Source organism: Sebastes fasciatus, unplaced genomic scaffold (assembly GCF_043250625.1).
Source record: "Sebastes fasciatus isolate fSebFas1 unplaced genomic scaffold, fSebFas1.pri Scaffold_62, whole genome shotgun sequence".
NCBI classification, from domain to species: domain Eukaryota; kingdom Metazoa; phylum Chordata; class Actinopteri; order Perciformes; family Sebastidae; genus Sebastes; species Sebastes fasciatus.
This window is the reverse complement of record NW_027428250.1, coordinates 5,550-21,974: the sequence shown is the minus strand read 5'-3', so window position 1 is coordinate 21,974 and position 16,425 is coordinate 5,550. Positions and strand designations below refer to the sequence as shown.

The 16,425-nt window shown below is 41.4% G+C and overlaps 2 protein-coding genes across 2 annotated transcripts in view; one reads left to right on the top strand and one right to left on the bottom strand.

Moving 5' to 3' along the window:
• The window catches only part of slc30a7 (solute carrier family 30 member 7), a 23,198-nt gene extending 17,939 nt beyond the window's left edge, over window positions 1-5,259 (top strand). The window contains exon 11 of the mRNA XM_074628608.1: window positions 4,761-5,259. Coding sequence (XP_074484709.1) covers window positions 4,761-4,808 — 48 coding nt within the window. The 3' untranslated portion in view covers window positions 4,809-5,259. The remainder of the gene's footprint in view (window positions 1-4,760) is intronic.
• On the bottom strand, window positions 5,248-16,425 carry LOC141763849 (diphthine methyl ester synthase-like). Its single transcript, XM_074628609.1, has 4 exons — window positions 16,414-16,425; window positions 6,752-6,791; window positions 5,724-5,827; window positions 5,248-5,596 (listed from the first exon to the last, which is right to left on the bottom strand). The coding sequence occupies exons 2-4, from the start codon at window positions 6,757-6,759 to the stop codon at window positions 5,364-5,366; spliced, it is 345 nt and encodes a 114-aa protein (XP_074484710.1). The 5' UTR covers window positions 6,760-6,791; window positions 16,414-16,425; the 3' UTR covers window positions 5,248-5,363.

Below are 16,425 nucleotides of genomic sequence, written 5' to 3'. Positions count from 1 at the left end.
GCCATCCTCGCTCCCCCATCCTCGCTCCTCCATCCTCGCTCCTCGCTCCTCCATCCTCGCTCCTCGCTCCTCCATCCTCGCTCCTCGCTCCTCCATCCTCGCTCCTCCATCCTCGCTCCTCGCTCCTCCATCCTCGCTCCCCCATCCTCGCTCCTCCATCCTCGCTCCTCGCTCCTCCATCCTCGCTCCTCGCTCCTCCATCCTCGCTCCCCCATCCTCGCTCCTCCATCCTCGCTCCTCGCTCCTCCATCCTCGCTCCCCCATCCTCGCTCCTCCATCCTCGCTCCCCCATCCTCGCTCCTCCATCCTCGCTCCTCCATCCTCGCTCCTCCATCCTCGCTCCTCGATGCGCATTTTATGAATTGGGACGTCCTTCAAGATGGAGGACTGAGATCGATTTCCGGGTCACAGCCGGAGGATCGAGGATCGAGGAGCGAGGAGACGAGGAGGCGAAAAATGCTGAAATGAGAAGGACCTACAGGTACCTGAACGCACCATATCTTCACGCATCACATCTTCACACGGGTACCTGAACGCACCGCATCTTCACACAGGTACCTGAACGCACCGCATCTTCACACAGGTACCTGAACGCACCGCATCTTCACACATCACATCTTCACACAGGTACCTGAACGCACCGCATCTTCACACAGGTACCTGAACGCACCGCATCTTCACATATCACATCTTCACACAGGTACCTGAACGCACCGCATCTTCACACAGGTACCTGAACGCACCGCATCTTCACATATCACATCTTCACACAGGTACCTGAACGCATCGCATCTTCACACAGGTACCAGAACGCACCGCATCTTCACACATCACATCTTCACACAGGTACCTGAACGCACCGCATCTTCACACATCACATCTTCACACAGGTACCTGAACGCACCGCATCTTCACACATCACATCTTCACACAGGTACCTGAACGCACCGCATCTTCACACATCACATCTTCACACATCACATCTTCACTCAGGTACCTGAATGCACCGCATCTTTACACAGGTACCTGAACGCACCGCATCTTCACACATCACATCTTCACATGGGTACCTGAACGCATCGCATCTTCACACAGGTACCTGAACGCACCGCATCTTCACACATCACATCTTCACACAGGTACCTGAACGCACCATATCTTCACACACCGCATCTTCACACATCACATCTTCACACAGGTACCTGAACGCACCATATCTTCACACATCACATCTTCACACAGGTACCTGAACACACCGCATCTTCACACATCACATCTTCACACAGGTACCTGAACGCACCGCAACTTCACACATCACATCTTCACACAGGTACCTGAACGCACCGCATCTCCACACATCACATCTTCACACAGGTACCTGAACGCACCGCATCTTCACACATCACATCTTCACACAGGTACCTGAACACACCGCATCTTCACACATCACATCTTCACACAGGTACCTGAACGCACCGCATCTTCACACAGCACATCTTCACACAGGTACCTGAACGCACCATATCTTCACACATCACATCTTCACACAGGTACCTGAACACACCGCATCTTCACACAGGTACCTGAACGCACCGCATCTTCACACAGGTACCTGAACGCACCGCATCTTCACACAGGTACCTGAACGCACCGCATCTTCACACAGGTACCTGAACGCACCACATCTTCACACAGGTACCTGAACACACCGCACCTTCACACAGGTACCTGAATGCACCGCATCTTCACACACCACATCTTCACAGAGGTACCTGAACGCACCACATCTTCACACAGGTACCTGAACGCACCGCACCTTCACACAGGTACCTGAACGCACCGCACCTTCACACTGGTACCTGAACGCACCGCATCTTCACACATCACATGGGTACCTGAACGCACCGCATCTTCACACATCACATCTTCACACAGGTACCTGAACACACCGCATCTTCACACAGGTACCTGAACGCACCGCATCTTCACACAGGTACCTGAACGCACCGCATCTTCACACAGGTACCTGAACGCACCGCATCTTCACACACCACATCTTCACAGAGGTACCTGAACGCACCACATCTTCACACAGGTACCTGAACGCACCGCACCTTCACACTGGTACCTGAACGCACCGCATCTTCACACATCACATGGGTACCTGAACGCACCGCATCTTCACACATCACATCTTCACACAGGTACCTGTAGTAGTAGTAGTAGTAATAGTAATAGTAGTAATAGTAATAGTAATAATAGTAGTATTGACCTGTTGTCTCTGTGTCTGTAGCAGTAGCAGTAGTAGTAGTAGTATAAGCAGCAATAGTAGCAGCAATAGTAGCAGCAGTAGTAGCAGCAGTAGCAGTACTAACATGTTGTCCCTGTGTCTGCAGTAGTAGTAGTAGTACTAACCTGTTGTGTCTGCAGTAGTAGTAGTAGTACTAACCTGTTGTCTCTATGTCTGCAGTAGTACTAACCTGTTGTCCCTTTGTTTGCAGAAGTAGTAGTAGTACTAACCGGTTGTCTCTGTGTCTTCAGTAGTAGTAGTAGTAGTAGTAGTAGTAGTAGTAGTACTAACCTGTTGTCTCTGTGTCTGCAGTAGTAGTACTAACCTGTTGTCTCTGTGTCTGCAGTAGTAGTAGTACTAACCTGTTGTCTCTGTGTCTGCAGTAGTAGTACTATCCTGTTGTCTGTCTGCAGTAGTAGTACTAACCTGTTGTCTGTCTGTAGTAGTAGTACTAACCTGTTGTCCCTGTGTCTGCAGTAGTAGTAGTACTAACCTGTTGTCTCTGTGTCTGCAGTAGTAGTAGTAGTAGTAGTACTAACCTGTTGTCTCTGTCTGCAGTAGTAGTACTAACCTGTTGTCCCTGTGTCTGCAGTAGTAGTAGTACTAACCTGTTGTCTCTGTGTCTGCAGTAGTAGTAGTAGTAGTACTAACCTGTTGTCTCTGTGTCTGCAGTAGTAGTAGTGCTAACCTGTTGTCTCTGTGTCTGCAGAGGTAGTAGTACTAACCTGTTGTCTCTGTGTCTGCAGAGGTAGTAGTACTAACCTGTTGTCTCTGTGTCTGCAGAGGTAGTAGTACTAACCTGTTGTCTCTGTGTCTGCAGTAGTAGTAGTAGTACTAACCTGTTGTCTCTGTGTCTGCAGAGGTAGTAGTACTAACCTGTTGTCTCTGTCTGTAGTAGTAGTACTAACCTGTTGTCCCTGTGTCTGCAGTAGTAGTACTAACCTGTTGTCTCTGTGTGCAGTAGTAGTAGTAGCACTAACCTGTTGTCCCTGTGTCTGTAGTAGTAGTACTAACCTGTTGTCTGTGTCTGCAGTAGTAGTAGTAGTACTAACCTGTTGTCTCTGTCTGCAGCAGTAGTAGTAGTAGTACTAACCTGTTGTCTGTGTCTGCAGAGGTAGTAGTACTAACCTGTTGTCTCTGTCTGCAGTAGTAGTACTAACCTGTTGTCCCTGTGTCTGCAGTAGTAGTACTAACCTGTTGTCTCTGTGTCTGCAGTAGTAGTACTAACCTGTTGTCCCTGTGTATGTATTAGTACTAACCTGTTGTCCCTGTGTCTGTAGTAGTATTAGTAGTAGTAGTACTAACCTGTTGTCCCTGTGTCTGCAGTAGTACTAAGCTGTTGTCCCTGTGTCTGCAGTAGTAGTACTAAGCTGTTGTCCCTGTGTCTGCAGTAGTAGTAGTACTAACCTGTTGTCCCTGTGTCTGCAGTAGTAGTACTAACCTGTTGTCTCTGTGTCTGCAGTAGTAGTACTAACCTGTTGTCCCTGTGTCTGCAGTAGTAGTACTAACCTGTTGTCCCTGTGTCTGCAATAGTAGTACTAACCTGTTGTCCCTGTGTCTGCAGTAGTAGTACTAACCTGTTGTCCCTGTGTCTGCAGTAGTAGTAGTACTACTAACCTGTTGTCTCTGTGTCTGCAGTAGTAGTACTAACCTGTTGTCCCTGTGTCTGCAGTAGTAGTACTAACCTGTTGTCCCTGTGTCTGCAGTAGTAGTAGTAGTACTAACCTGTTGTCCCTGTGTCTGCAGTAGTAGTACTAACCTGTTGTCCCTGTGTCTGCAGTAGTAGTAGTACTACTAACCTGTTGTCTCTGTGTCTGCAGTAGTAGTACTAACCTGTTGTCCCTGTGTCTGCAGTAGTAGTAGTACTAACCTGTTGTCCCTGTGTCTGCAGTAGTAGTAGTACTAACCTGTTGTCTCTGTGTCTGCAGTAGTAGTACTAACCTGTTGCCTTTGTGTCTGTAGTAGTAGTAGTACTAACCTGTTGTCTCTGTCTGTAGTAGTAGTAGTACTAACCTGTTGTCCCTGTGTCTGCAGTAGTAGTAGTACTACTAACCTGTTGTCTCTGTGTCTGCAGTAGTAGTACTAACCTGTTGCCTTTGTGTCTGTAGTAGTAGTAGTACTAACCTGTTGTCTCTGTCTGTAGTAGTAGTAGTACTAACCTGTTGTCTCTGTGTCTGCAGTAGTAGTACTAACCTGTTGCCTCTGTGTCTGCAGTAGTAGTAGTACTAACCTGTTGTCTCTGTGTCTGTAGTAGTAGTAGTACTAACCTGTTGTCCCTGTGTCTGCAGTAGTAGTAGTACTAACCTGTTGTCCCTGTGTCTGCAGTAGTAGTAGTACTAACCTGTTGTCCCTGTGTCTGCAGTAGTAGTACTACTAACCTGTTGCCTTTTTGTCTGTAGTAGTAGTACTAACCTGTTGTCTCTGTGTCTGCAGTAGTAGTAGTAGTAACCTGTTGTCTCTGTGTCTGCAGGCTGGCGTTCGACAGCTGTACGTACAGATCGACAAAGCGGCCATGTAGAAGCTCCTCCTCCTCTGAACAGCTGGGACCAATCACCTTCAGCCTGCTGCAGGTGACCTCTAACCCAACATGTAGAAGCTGGGACCAATCAGGTGACCTCTGAGGGTCAGACTGACAGCAGCGGGGGGGCAGTGAGAACTAGACTGATCTCCCATGATGCTCCAGTACAACTCAACCCCCCCAACCCCCGTCCTTGCTGCACTTTGTAGACTGGAGCAAAGCATTCTGGGTAAGTGCCTTCATCATGAATCAGAGACAATCCCCCCCCTTCTGACATCACTGCTGGGACCAGACTGCTGCCAGCTGATTGGTCCTGTGTGACTGTGATGTCACTGTGTTTTTAATGTGCCAAACCATGTGACCAAACCAGACCATGTGACCTGACCATGTGACCAGTCGGCAGGTCTCAGTCTTTTTCAACTGTAATAAATAATAACTGTTTCTCTGGTTATTGACCTCCATCTTTATTGATGACATCACAGCAGTGTATACAGACGTTGTCATGGTTACTCTGATGATGCTCTGTGTGTGTGGGGGAGATTGTGTGTGTGTGTGTTAGGAGCAGTAGGTGGAGCTGTCAATCATGTTCAGGTATTGCAGTGCGTTTGGTTCTGCGTTCACTCGCAGCATGTCCACCTCCAGCGGGTGGAGTTGACCGGTGACAACCAGCGAATGGAGCGGACCGCCGAGGTCACACGACAGCAGCTGATGTAACGTCGCCGCGCGGATCGCCTGGTCGTCGGCGCCGAGCCGGGCCACGGCCACGCACACCGTGTCCTCTGTCATACCTGGAGAGGACAACGCATTCATCAGAGAGAGAGATAAGAACGCTGGTTAGCACAGGGTCACATCTTCAGTCAACAGCTGTGTGATCTGTTGAGCCAATCAGAAGAGAGCTGACGAGCTGTCACTCACCTAGCTCCGCCCCCTCCGCCCTCCTCCTCTGGATGATCTGGATCAGCTGATCTGCAGCCTGACTGACCGTCATGAAGCGAGGAGGCTCGTAGATCTTCTTCCCTCTGAAATCAATACATCAATAAACCGTCAATAGATCAATAAATCAATCATCTCATTAAACCCGTTGAGGGTTCAACCTTCCCAAACATGAGAACTATCTGAGGAATGCATCAGATTCAGGACAGATGACATGAAACCTTGATGTATTGATGGATTGTTGTTATTGGACGTTCTGCAGAGATTAAGTTATTAAGGAATAATAGAAACCCCTAAAAAACAACTTTACAGGTTTCCATTGAATGAACTTTAGAAGAATGTTTTGGAAGTTTTAATATTAATATATCTTTATATGACATTTTATAACATACAATACTATGTTGACTTATGACATACTATAATATAACATTTTTTGCCAAACTCCGACTTTTTTTATGAATTATGCGACAAACTATACTATGACTTTATTTTTTAAAAACTTCGACATACTATACTATGACGTTTTTTTCATAAAATTTTCCGTCATTCTATTCTATGACTTTTTTATAAAACTGACATACTGTACTATGACTTATGAAATTTTTCGACATACTATACTACGACTTTTTTTTTAAAAACTTCGACGTACTATACTACGACTACCTTTTTTAAACTTATACATACTATACTATGACTTAAAAAAAAAAAAAACTTCGACATACTGTGCTATGACTTTATTTTATTAGTTTTTCGACATACTATACTACGACTTTTCTTCATAAAATGTTTCGACATTTTCTTATTTTCCTTTATTCTCTAAATATTAACTAATTATTAACTTTAATCTTTATGATCGTCGTGATTTAAATCTGCAGCAGCTCTGAGATCAACAGATGGATGACATCACCATGACATCATCAGCCTAAAAACCTGGTACCAGCTGTGAGCTGCGGAAGACATCAGATAAACCCAGAGGAGGATCTGAATCTGGATCTGGTTCTGGTTCTTACCTCATCATGTTCTCGATGCTCTGCTCTTTGACTTTAATATCTGTCAATAAAAACACATCAGATCAGATTAAATACTACTGCTCCTCTTACTACTACATAAATACTACTGCTACTCTCACTACTACATAAATACTACTGCTCCTCTTACTACTACATAAATACTACTGCTCCTCTTACTACTACATAAATACTACTGCTCCTCTTACTACTACATAAATACTACTGCTACTCTCACTACTACATAAATACTACTGCTCCTCTTACTACTACGTAAATACTACTGCTCCTCTCACTACTACATAAATACTACTGCTCCTCTTACTACTACATAAATACTACTGCTCCTCTCACTACTACATAAATACTACTGCTCCTCTCACTACTACATAAATACTACTGCTCCTCTCACTACTACATAAATACTACTGCTCCTCTTACTACTACGTAAATACTACTGCTCCTCTCACTACTACATAAATACTACTGCTCCTCTTACTACTACATAAATACTACTGCTCCTCTCACTACTACATAAATACTACTGCTCCTCTCACTACTACATAAATACTACTGCTCCTCTCATTACTACATAAATACTACTGCTCCTCTCACTACTACATAAATACTACTGCTCCTCTCATTACTACATAAATACTACTGCTCCTCTCACTACTACGTAAATACTACTGCTCCTCTCACTACTACGTAAATACTACTGCTCCTCTCACTACTACGTAAATACTACTGCTCCTCTCACTACTACGTAAATACTACTGCTCCTCTCACTACTACGTAAATACTACTGCTCCTCTCACTACTACATAAATACTACTGCTCCTCTCACTACTACATAAATACTACTGCTCCTCTTACTACTACGTAAATACTACTGCTCCTCTCACTACTACGTAAATACTACTGCTCCTCTCACTACTACGTAAATACTACTGCTCCTCTCACTACTACATAAATACTACTGCTCCTCTCACTACTACATAAATACTACTGCTCCTCTTACTACTACATAAATACTACTGCTCCTCTCACTACTACATAAATACTACTGCTCCTCTCACTACTACATAAATACTACTGCTCCTCTCATACTACATAAATACTACTGCTCCTCTCACTACTACATAAATACTACTGCTCCTCTCACTACTACATAAATACTACTGCTCCTCTCACTACTACATAAATACTACTGCTCCTCTCACTACTACATAAATACTACTGCTCCTCTCACTACTACATAAATACTACTGCTCCTCTCACTACTACATAAATACTACTGCTCCTCTCACTACTACATAAATACTACTGCTCCTCTCACTACTACATAAATACTACTGCTCCTCTCACTACTACATAAATACTACTGCTCCTCTCACTACTACATAAATACTACTGCTCCTCTCACTACTACATAAATACTACTGCTCCTCTCACTACTACATAAATACTACTGCTCCTCTCACTACTACATAAATACTACTGCTCCTCTCACTACTACATAAATACTACTGCTCCTCTCACTACTACATAAATACTACTGCTCCTCTCACTACTACATAAATACTACTGCTCCTCTTACTACTACATAAATACTACTGCTCCTCTCACTACTACATAAATACTACTGCTCCTCTCACTACTACATAAATACTACTGCTCCTCTTCACTACTACATAAATACTACTGCTCCTCTCACTACTACATAAATACTACTGCTCCTCTCACTACTACATAAATACTACTGCTCCTCTCACTACTACATAAATACTACTGCTCCTCTCACTACTACATAAATACTACTGCTCCTCTCACTACTACATAAATACTACTGCTCCTCTCACTACTACATAAATACTACTGCTCCTCTCACTACTACATAAATACTACTGCTCCTCTCACTACTACATAAATACTACTGCTCCTCTCACTACTACATAAATACTACTGCTCCTCTCACTACTACATAAATACTACTGCTCCTCTCACTACTACATAAATACTACTGCTCCTCTCACTACTACATAAATACTACTGCTCCTCTCACTACTACATAAATACTACTGCTCCTCTCACTACTACATAAATACTACTGCTCCTCTCACTACTACATAAATACTACTGCTCCTCTCACTACTACATAAATACTACTGCTCCTCTCACTACTACATAAATACTACTGCTCCTCTCACTACTACATAAATACTACTGCTCCTCTCACTACTACATAAATACTACTGCTCCTCTCACTACTACATAAATACTACTGCTCCTCTCACTACTACATAAATACTACTGCTCCTCTTACTACTACATAAATACTACTGCTCCTCTCATTACTACATAAATACTACTGCTCCTCTTACTACTACATAAATACTACTGCTCCTCTCCACTACTACATAAATACCTACTGCTCCTCTCACTACTACATAAATACTACTGCTCCTCTCACTACTACATAAATACTACTGCTCCTCTCACTACTACATAAATACTACTGCTCCTCTCACTACTACATAAATACTACTGCTCCTCTCACTACTACATAAATACTACTGCTCCTCTCACTACTACATAAATACTACTGCTCCTCTCACTACTACATAAATACTACTGCTCCTCTCACTACTACATAAATACTACTGCTCCTCTCACTACTACATAAATACTACTGCTCCTCTCACTACTACATAAATACTACTGCTCCTCTCACTACTACATAAATACTACTGCTCCTCTCACTACTACATAAATACTACTGCTCCTCTCACTACTACATAAATACTACTGCTCCTCTCACTACTACATAAATACTACTGCTCCTCTCACTACTACATAAATACTACTGCTCCTCTCACTACTACATAAATACTACTGCTCCTCTTACTACTACATAAATACTACTGCTCCTCTCACTACTACATAAATACTACTGCTCCTCTCACTACTACATAAATACTACTGCTCCTCTTACTACTACATAAATACTACTGCTCCTCTTACTACTACATAAATACTACTGCTCCTCTCACTACTACATAAATACTACTGCTCCTCTTACTACTACATAAATACTACTGCTCCTCTTACTACTACATAAATACTACTGCTCCTCTTACTACTACATAAATACTACTGCTCCTCTCACTACTACATAAATACTACTGCTCCTCTTACTACTACATAAATACTACTGCTCCTCTTACTACTACATAAATACTACTGCTCCTCTCACTACTACATAAATACTACTGCTCCTCTCACTACTACATAAATACTACTGCTCCTCTCACTACTACATAAATACTACTGCTCCTCTCACTACTACATAAATACTACTGCTCCTCTCACTACTACATAAATACTACTGCTCCTCTCACTACTACATAAATACTACTGCTCCTCTTACTACTACATAAATACTACTGCTCCTCTCACTACTACATAAATACTACTGCTCCTCTTACTACTACATAAATACTACTGCTCCTCTCACTACTACATAAATACTACTGCTCCTCTCACTACTACATAAATACTACTGCTCCTCTCACTACTACATAAATACTACTGCTCCTCTCACTACTACATAAATACTACTGCTCCTCTCACTACTACATAAATACTACTGCTCCTCTCACTACTACATAAATACTACTGCTCCTCTCACTACTACATAAATACTACTGCTCCTCTCACTACTACATAAATACTACTGCTCCTCTCACTACTACATAAATACTACTGCTCCTCTTACTACTACATAAATACTACTGCTCCTCTCACTACTACATAAATACTACTGCTCCTCTTACTACTACATAACATAAATACTACTGCTCCTCTCACTACTACATAAATACTACTGCTCCTCTCACTACTACATAAATACTACTGCTCCTCTCACTACTACATAAATACTACTGCTCCTCTCACTACTACATAAATACTACTGCTCCTCTTACTACTACATAAATACTACTGCTCCTCTCACTACTACATAAATACTACTGCTCCTCTCACTACTACATAAATACTACTGCTCCTCTCACTACTACATAAATACTACTGCTCCTCTCACTACTACATAAATACTACTGCTCCTCTCACTACTACATAAATACTACTGCTCCTCTCACTACTACATAAATACTACTGCTCCTCTCACTACTACATAAATACTACTGCTCCTCTCACTACTACATAAATACTACTGCTCCTCTCACTACTACATAAATACTACTGCTCCTCTTACTACTACATAAATACTACTGCTCCTCTCACTACTACATAAATACTACTGCTCCTCTCACTACTACATAAATACTACTGCTCCTCTTACTACTACATAAATACTACTGCTCCTCTTACTACTACATAAATACTACTGCTCCTCTCACTACTACATAAATACTACTGCTCCTCTCACTACTACATAAATACTACTGCTCCTCTTACTACTACATAAATACTACTGCTCCTCTCATTACTACATAAATACTACTGCTCCTCTCACTACTACATAAATACTACTGCTCCTCTCACTACTACATAAATACTACTGCTCCTCTCACTACTACATAAATACTACTGCTCCTCTCACTACTACATAAATACTACTGCTCCTCTCACTACTACATAAATACTACTGCTCCTCTTACTACTACATAAATACTACTGCTCCTCTTACTACTACATAAATACTACTGCTCCTCTCACTACTACATAAATACTACTGCTCCTCTCACTACTACATAAATACTACTGCTCCTCTCACTACTACATAAATACTACTGCTCCTCTCACTACTACATAAATACTACTGCTCCTCTTACTACTACATAAATACTACTGCTCCTCTCACTACTACATAAATACTACTGCTCCTCTCACTACTACATAAATACTACTGCTCCTCTCACTACTACATAAATACTACTGCTCCTCTTACTACTACATAAATACTACTGCTCCTCTTACTACTACATAAATACTACTGCTCCTCTCACTACTACATAAATACTACTGCTCCTCTCACTACTACATAAATACTACTGCTCCTCTCACTACTACATAAATACTACTGCTCCTCTCACTACTACATAAATACTACTGCTCCTCTCACTACTACATAAATACTACTGCTCCTCTCACTACTACATAAATACTACTGCTCCTCTCACTACTACATAAATACTACTGCTCCTCTCACTACTACATAAATACTACTGCTCCTCTCACTACTACATAAATACTACTGCTCCTCTCACTACTACATAAATACTACTGCTCCTCTCACTACTACATAAATACTACTGCTCCTCTCACTACTACATAAATACTACTGCTCCTCTCACTACTACATAAATACTACTGCTCCTCTCACTACTACATAAATACTACTGCTCCTCTCACTACTACATAAATACTACTCTCACTACTACATAAATACTACTGCTCCTCTCACTACTACATAAATACTACTGCTCCTCTCACTACTACATAAATACTACTGCTCCTCTCACTACTACATAAATACTACTGCTCCTCTTACTACTACATAAATACTACTGCTCCTCTCACTACTACATAAATACTACTGCTCCTCTCACTACTACATAAATACTACTGCTCCTCTCACTACTACATAAATACTACTGCTCCTCTTACTACTACATAAATACTACTGCTCCTCTTCACTACTACATAAATACTACTGCTCCTCTCACTACTACATAAATACTACTGCTCCTCTCACTACTACATAAATACTACTGCTCCTCTCACTACTACATAAATACTACTGCTCCTCTTACTACTACATAAATACTACTGCTCCTCTCACTACTACATAAATACTACTGCTCCTCTCACTACTACATAAATACTACTGCTCCTCTCACTACTACATAAATACTACTGCTCCTCTCACTACTACATAAATACTACTGACTCCTCTCACTACTACATAAATACTACTGCTCCTCTTACTACTACATAAATACTACTGCTCCTCTCACTACTACATAAATACTACTGCTCCTCTTACTACTACATAAATACTACTGCTCCTCTCACTACTACATAAATACTACTGCTCCTCTCACTACTACATAAATACTACTGCTCCTCTCACTACTACATAAATACTACTGCTCCTCTCACTACTACATAAATACTACTGCTCCTCTCACTACTACATAAATACTACTGCTCCTCTCACTACTACATAAATACTACTGCTCCTCTTACTACTACATAAATACTACTGCTCCTCTCACTACTACATAAATACTACTGCTCCTCTCACTACTACATAAATACTACTGCTCCTCTTACTACTACATAAATACTACTGCTCCTCTCACTACTACATAAATACTACTGCTCCTCTCACTACTACATAAATACTACTGCTCCTCTCACTACTACATAAATACTACTGCTCCTCTTACTACTACATAAATACTACTGCTCCTCTCACTACTACATAAATACTACTGCTCCTCTTACTACTACATAAATACTACTGCTCCTCTTACTACTACATAAATACTACTGCTCCTCTCACTACTACATAAATACTACTGCTCCTCTCACTACTACATAAATACTACTGCTCCTCTCACTACTACATAAATACTACTGCTCCTCTCACTACTACATAAATACTACTGCTCCTCTCACTACTACATAAATACTACTGCTCCTCTTACTACTACATAAATACTACTGCTCCTCTCACTACTACATAAATACTACTGCTCCTCTTACTACTACATAAATACTACTGCTCCTCTCACTACTACATAAATACTACTGCTCCTCTCACTACTACATAAATACTACTGCTCCTCTCACTACTACATAAATACTACTGCTCCTCTCACTACTACATAAATACTACTGCTCCTCTCACTACTACATAAATACTACTGCTCCTCTTACTACTACATAAATACTACTGCTCCTCTTACTACTACATAAATACTACTGCTCCTCTCACTACTACATAAATACTACTGCTCCTCTCACTACTACATAAATACTACTGCTCCTCTCACTACTACATAAATACTACTGCTCCTCTCACTACTACATAAATACTACTGCTCCTCTCACTACTACATAAATACTACTGCTCCTCTTACTACTACATAAATACTACTGCTCCTCTCACTACTACATAAATACTACTGCTCCTCTCACTACTACATAAATACTACTGCTCCTCTCACTACTACATAAATACTACTGCTCCTCTTACTACTACATAAATACTACTGCTCCTCTCACTACTACATAAATACTACTGCTCCTCTCACTACTACATAAATACTACTGCTCCTCTCACTACTACATAAATACTACTGCTCCTCTTACTACTACATAAATACTACTGCTCCTCTCACTACTACATAAATACTACTGCTCCTCTCACTACTACATAAATACTACTGCTCCTCTTACTACTACATAAATACTACTGCTCCTCTCACTACTACATAAATACTACTGCTCCTCTCACTACTACATAAATACTACTGCTCCTCTCACTACTACATAAATACTACTGCTCCTCTTACTACTACATAAATACTACTGCTCCTCTCACTACTACATAAATACTACTGCTCCTCTCACTACTACATAAATACTACTGCTCCTCTCACTACTACATAAATACTACTGCTCCTCTTACTACTACATAAATACTACTGCTCCTCTCACTACTACATAAATACTACTGCTCCTCTCACTACTACATAAATACTACTGCTCCTCTCACTACTACATAAATACTACTGCTCCTCTCACTACTACATAAATACTACTGCTCCTCTCACTACTACATAAATACTACTGCTCCTCTTACTACTACATAAATACTACTGCTCCTCTCACTACTACATAAATACTACTGCTCCTCTCACTACTACATAAATACTACTGCTCCTCTTACTACTACATAAATACTACTGCTCCTCTCACTACTACATAAATACTACTGCTCCTCTCACTACTACATAAATACTACTGCTCCTCTTACTACTACATAAATACTACTGCTCCTCTCACTACTACATAAATACTACTGCTCCTCTCACTACTACATAAATACTACTGCTCCTCTCACTACTACATAAATACTACTGCTCCTCTCACTACTACATAAATACTACTGCTCCTCTCACTACTACATAAATACTACTGCTCCTCTCACTACTACATAAATACTACTGCTCCTCTCACTACTACATAAATACTACTGCTCCTCTCACTACTACATAAATACTACTGCTCCTCTTACTACTACATAAATACTACTGCTCCTCTCACTACTACATAAATACTACTGCTCCTCTTACTACTACATAAATACTACTGCTCCTCTCACTACTACATAAATACTACTGCTCCTCTCACTACTACATAAATACTACTGCTCCTCTCACTACTACATAAATACTACTGCTCCTCTCACTACTACATAAATACTACTGCTCCTCTTACTACTACATAAATACTACTGCTCCTCTCACTACTACATAAATACTACTGCTCCTCTTACTACTACATAAATACTACTGCTCCTCTCACTACTACATAAATACTACTGCTCCTCTCACTACTACATAAATACTACTGCTCCTCTCACTACTACATAAATACTACTGCTCCTCTCACCACTACATAAATACTACTGCTCCTCTCACTACTACATAAATACTACTGCTCCTCTCACTACTACATAAATACTACTGCTCCTCTTACTACTACATAAATACTACTGCTCCTCTCACTACTACATAAATACTACTGCTCCTCTCACTACTACATAAATACTACTGCTCCTCTCACTACTACATAAATACTACTGCTCCTCTCACTACTACATAAATACTACTGCTCCTCTCACTACTACATAAATACTACTGCTCCTCTTACTACTACATAAATACTACTGCTCCTCTCACTACTACATAAATACTACTGCTCCTCTCACTACTACATAAATACTACTGCTCCTCTTACTACTACATAAATACTACTGCTCCTCTCACTACTACATAAATACTACTGCTCCTCTCACTACTACATAAATACTACTGCTCCTCTCACTACTACATAAATACTACTGCTCCTCTCACTACTACGTAAATACTACTGCTCCTCTCACTACTACATAAATACTACTGCTCCTCTCACTACTACATAAATACTACTGCTCCTCTTACTATTTTATTCTGTTTATATATATATATATATATATATATATATATATATATAGAACCAGCTGAGCCACTGGGCTCATTACACTAACAGGCAGCAGGTGGTCCAGCTCCCTCAGGACTGGGGGTGATGGGGGGGGGTAGACGGGGTCTCTGGGGTGTCTCAGTGTGATGGGGGGGTAGACTGATTGATGGAGGTCTGCTTTGGATAAACAGACTCCTGCTGAACCCTGAACGCACCGTCCAGCTGCTCACCACTAGTCTACCATCAGGATATCTGAGTCCCTGAACGCACCACGGCATCTCAGGTTGAGATGATACAGGAGAGAGTGGTGGGGGGGTTTCACCCAGCAGACAGGGAGGAGTATATAGTATATAGTATATATATATAGTTTAGTGGGGGGGTCCTACACAGCAGACAGA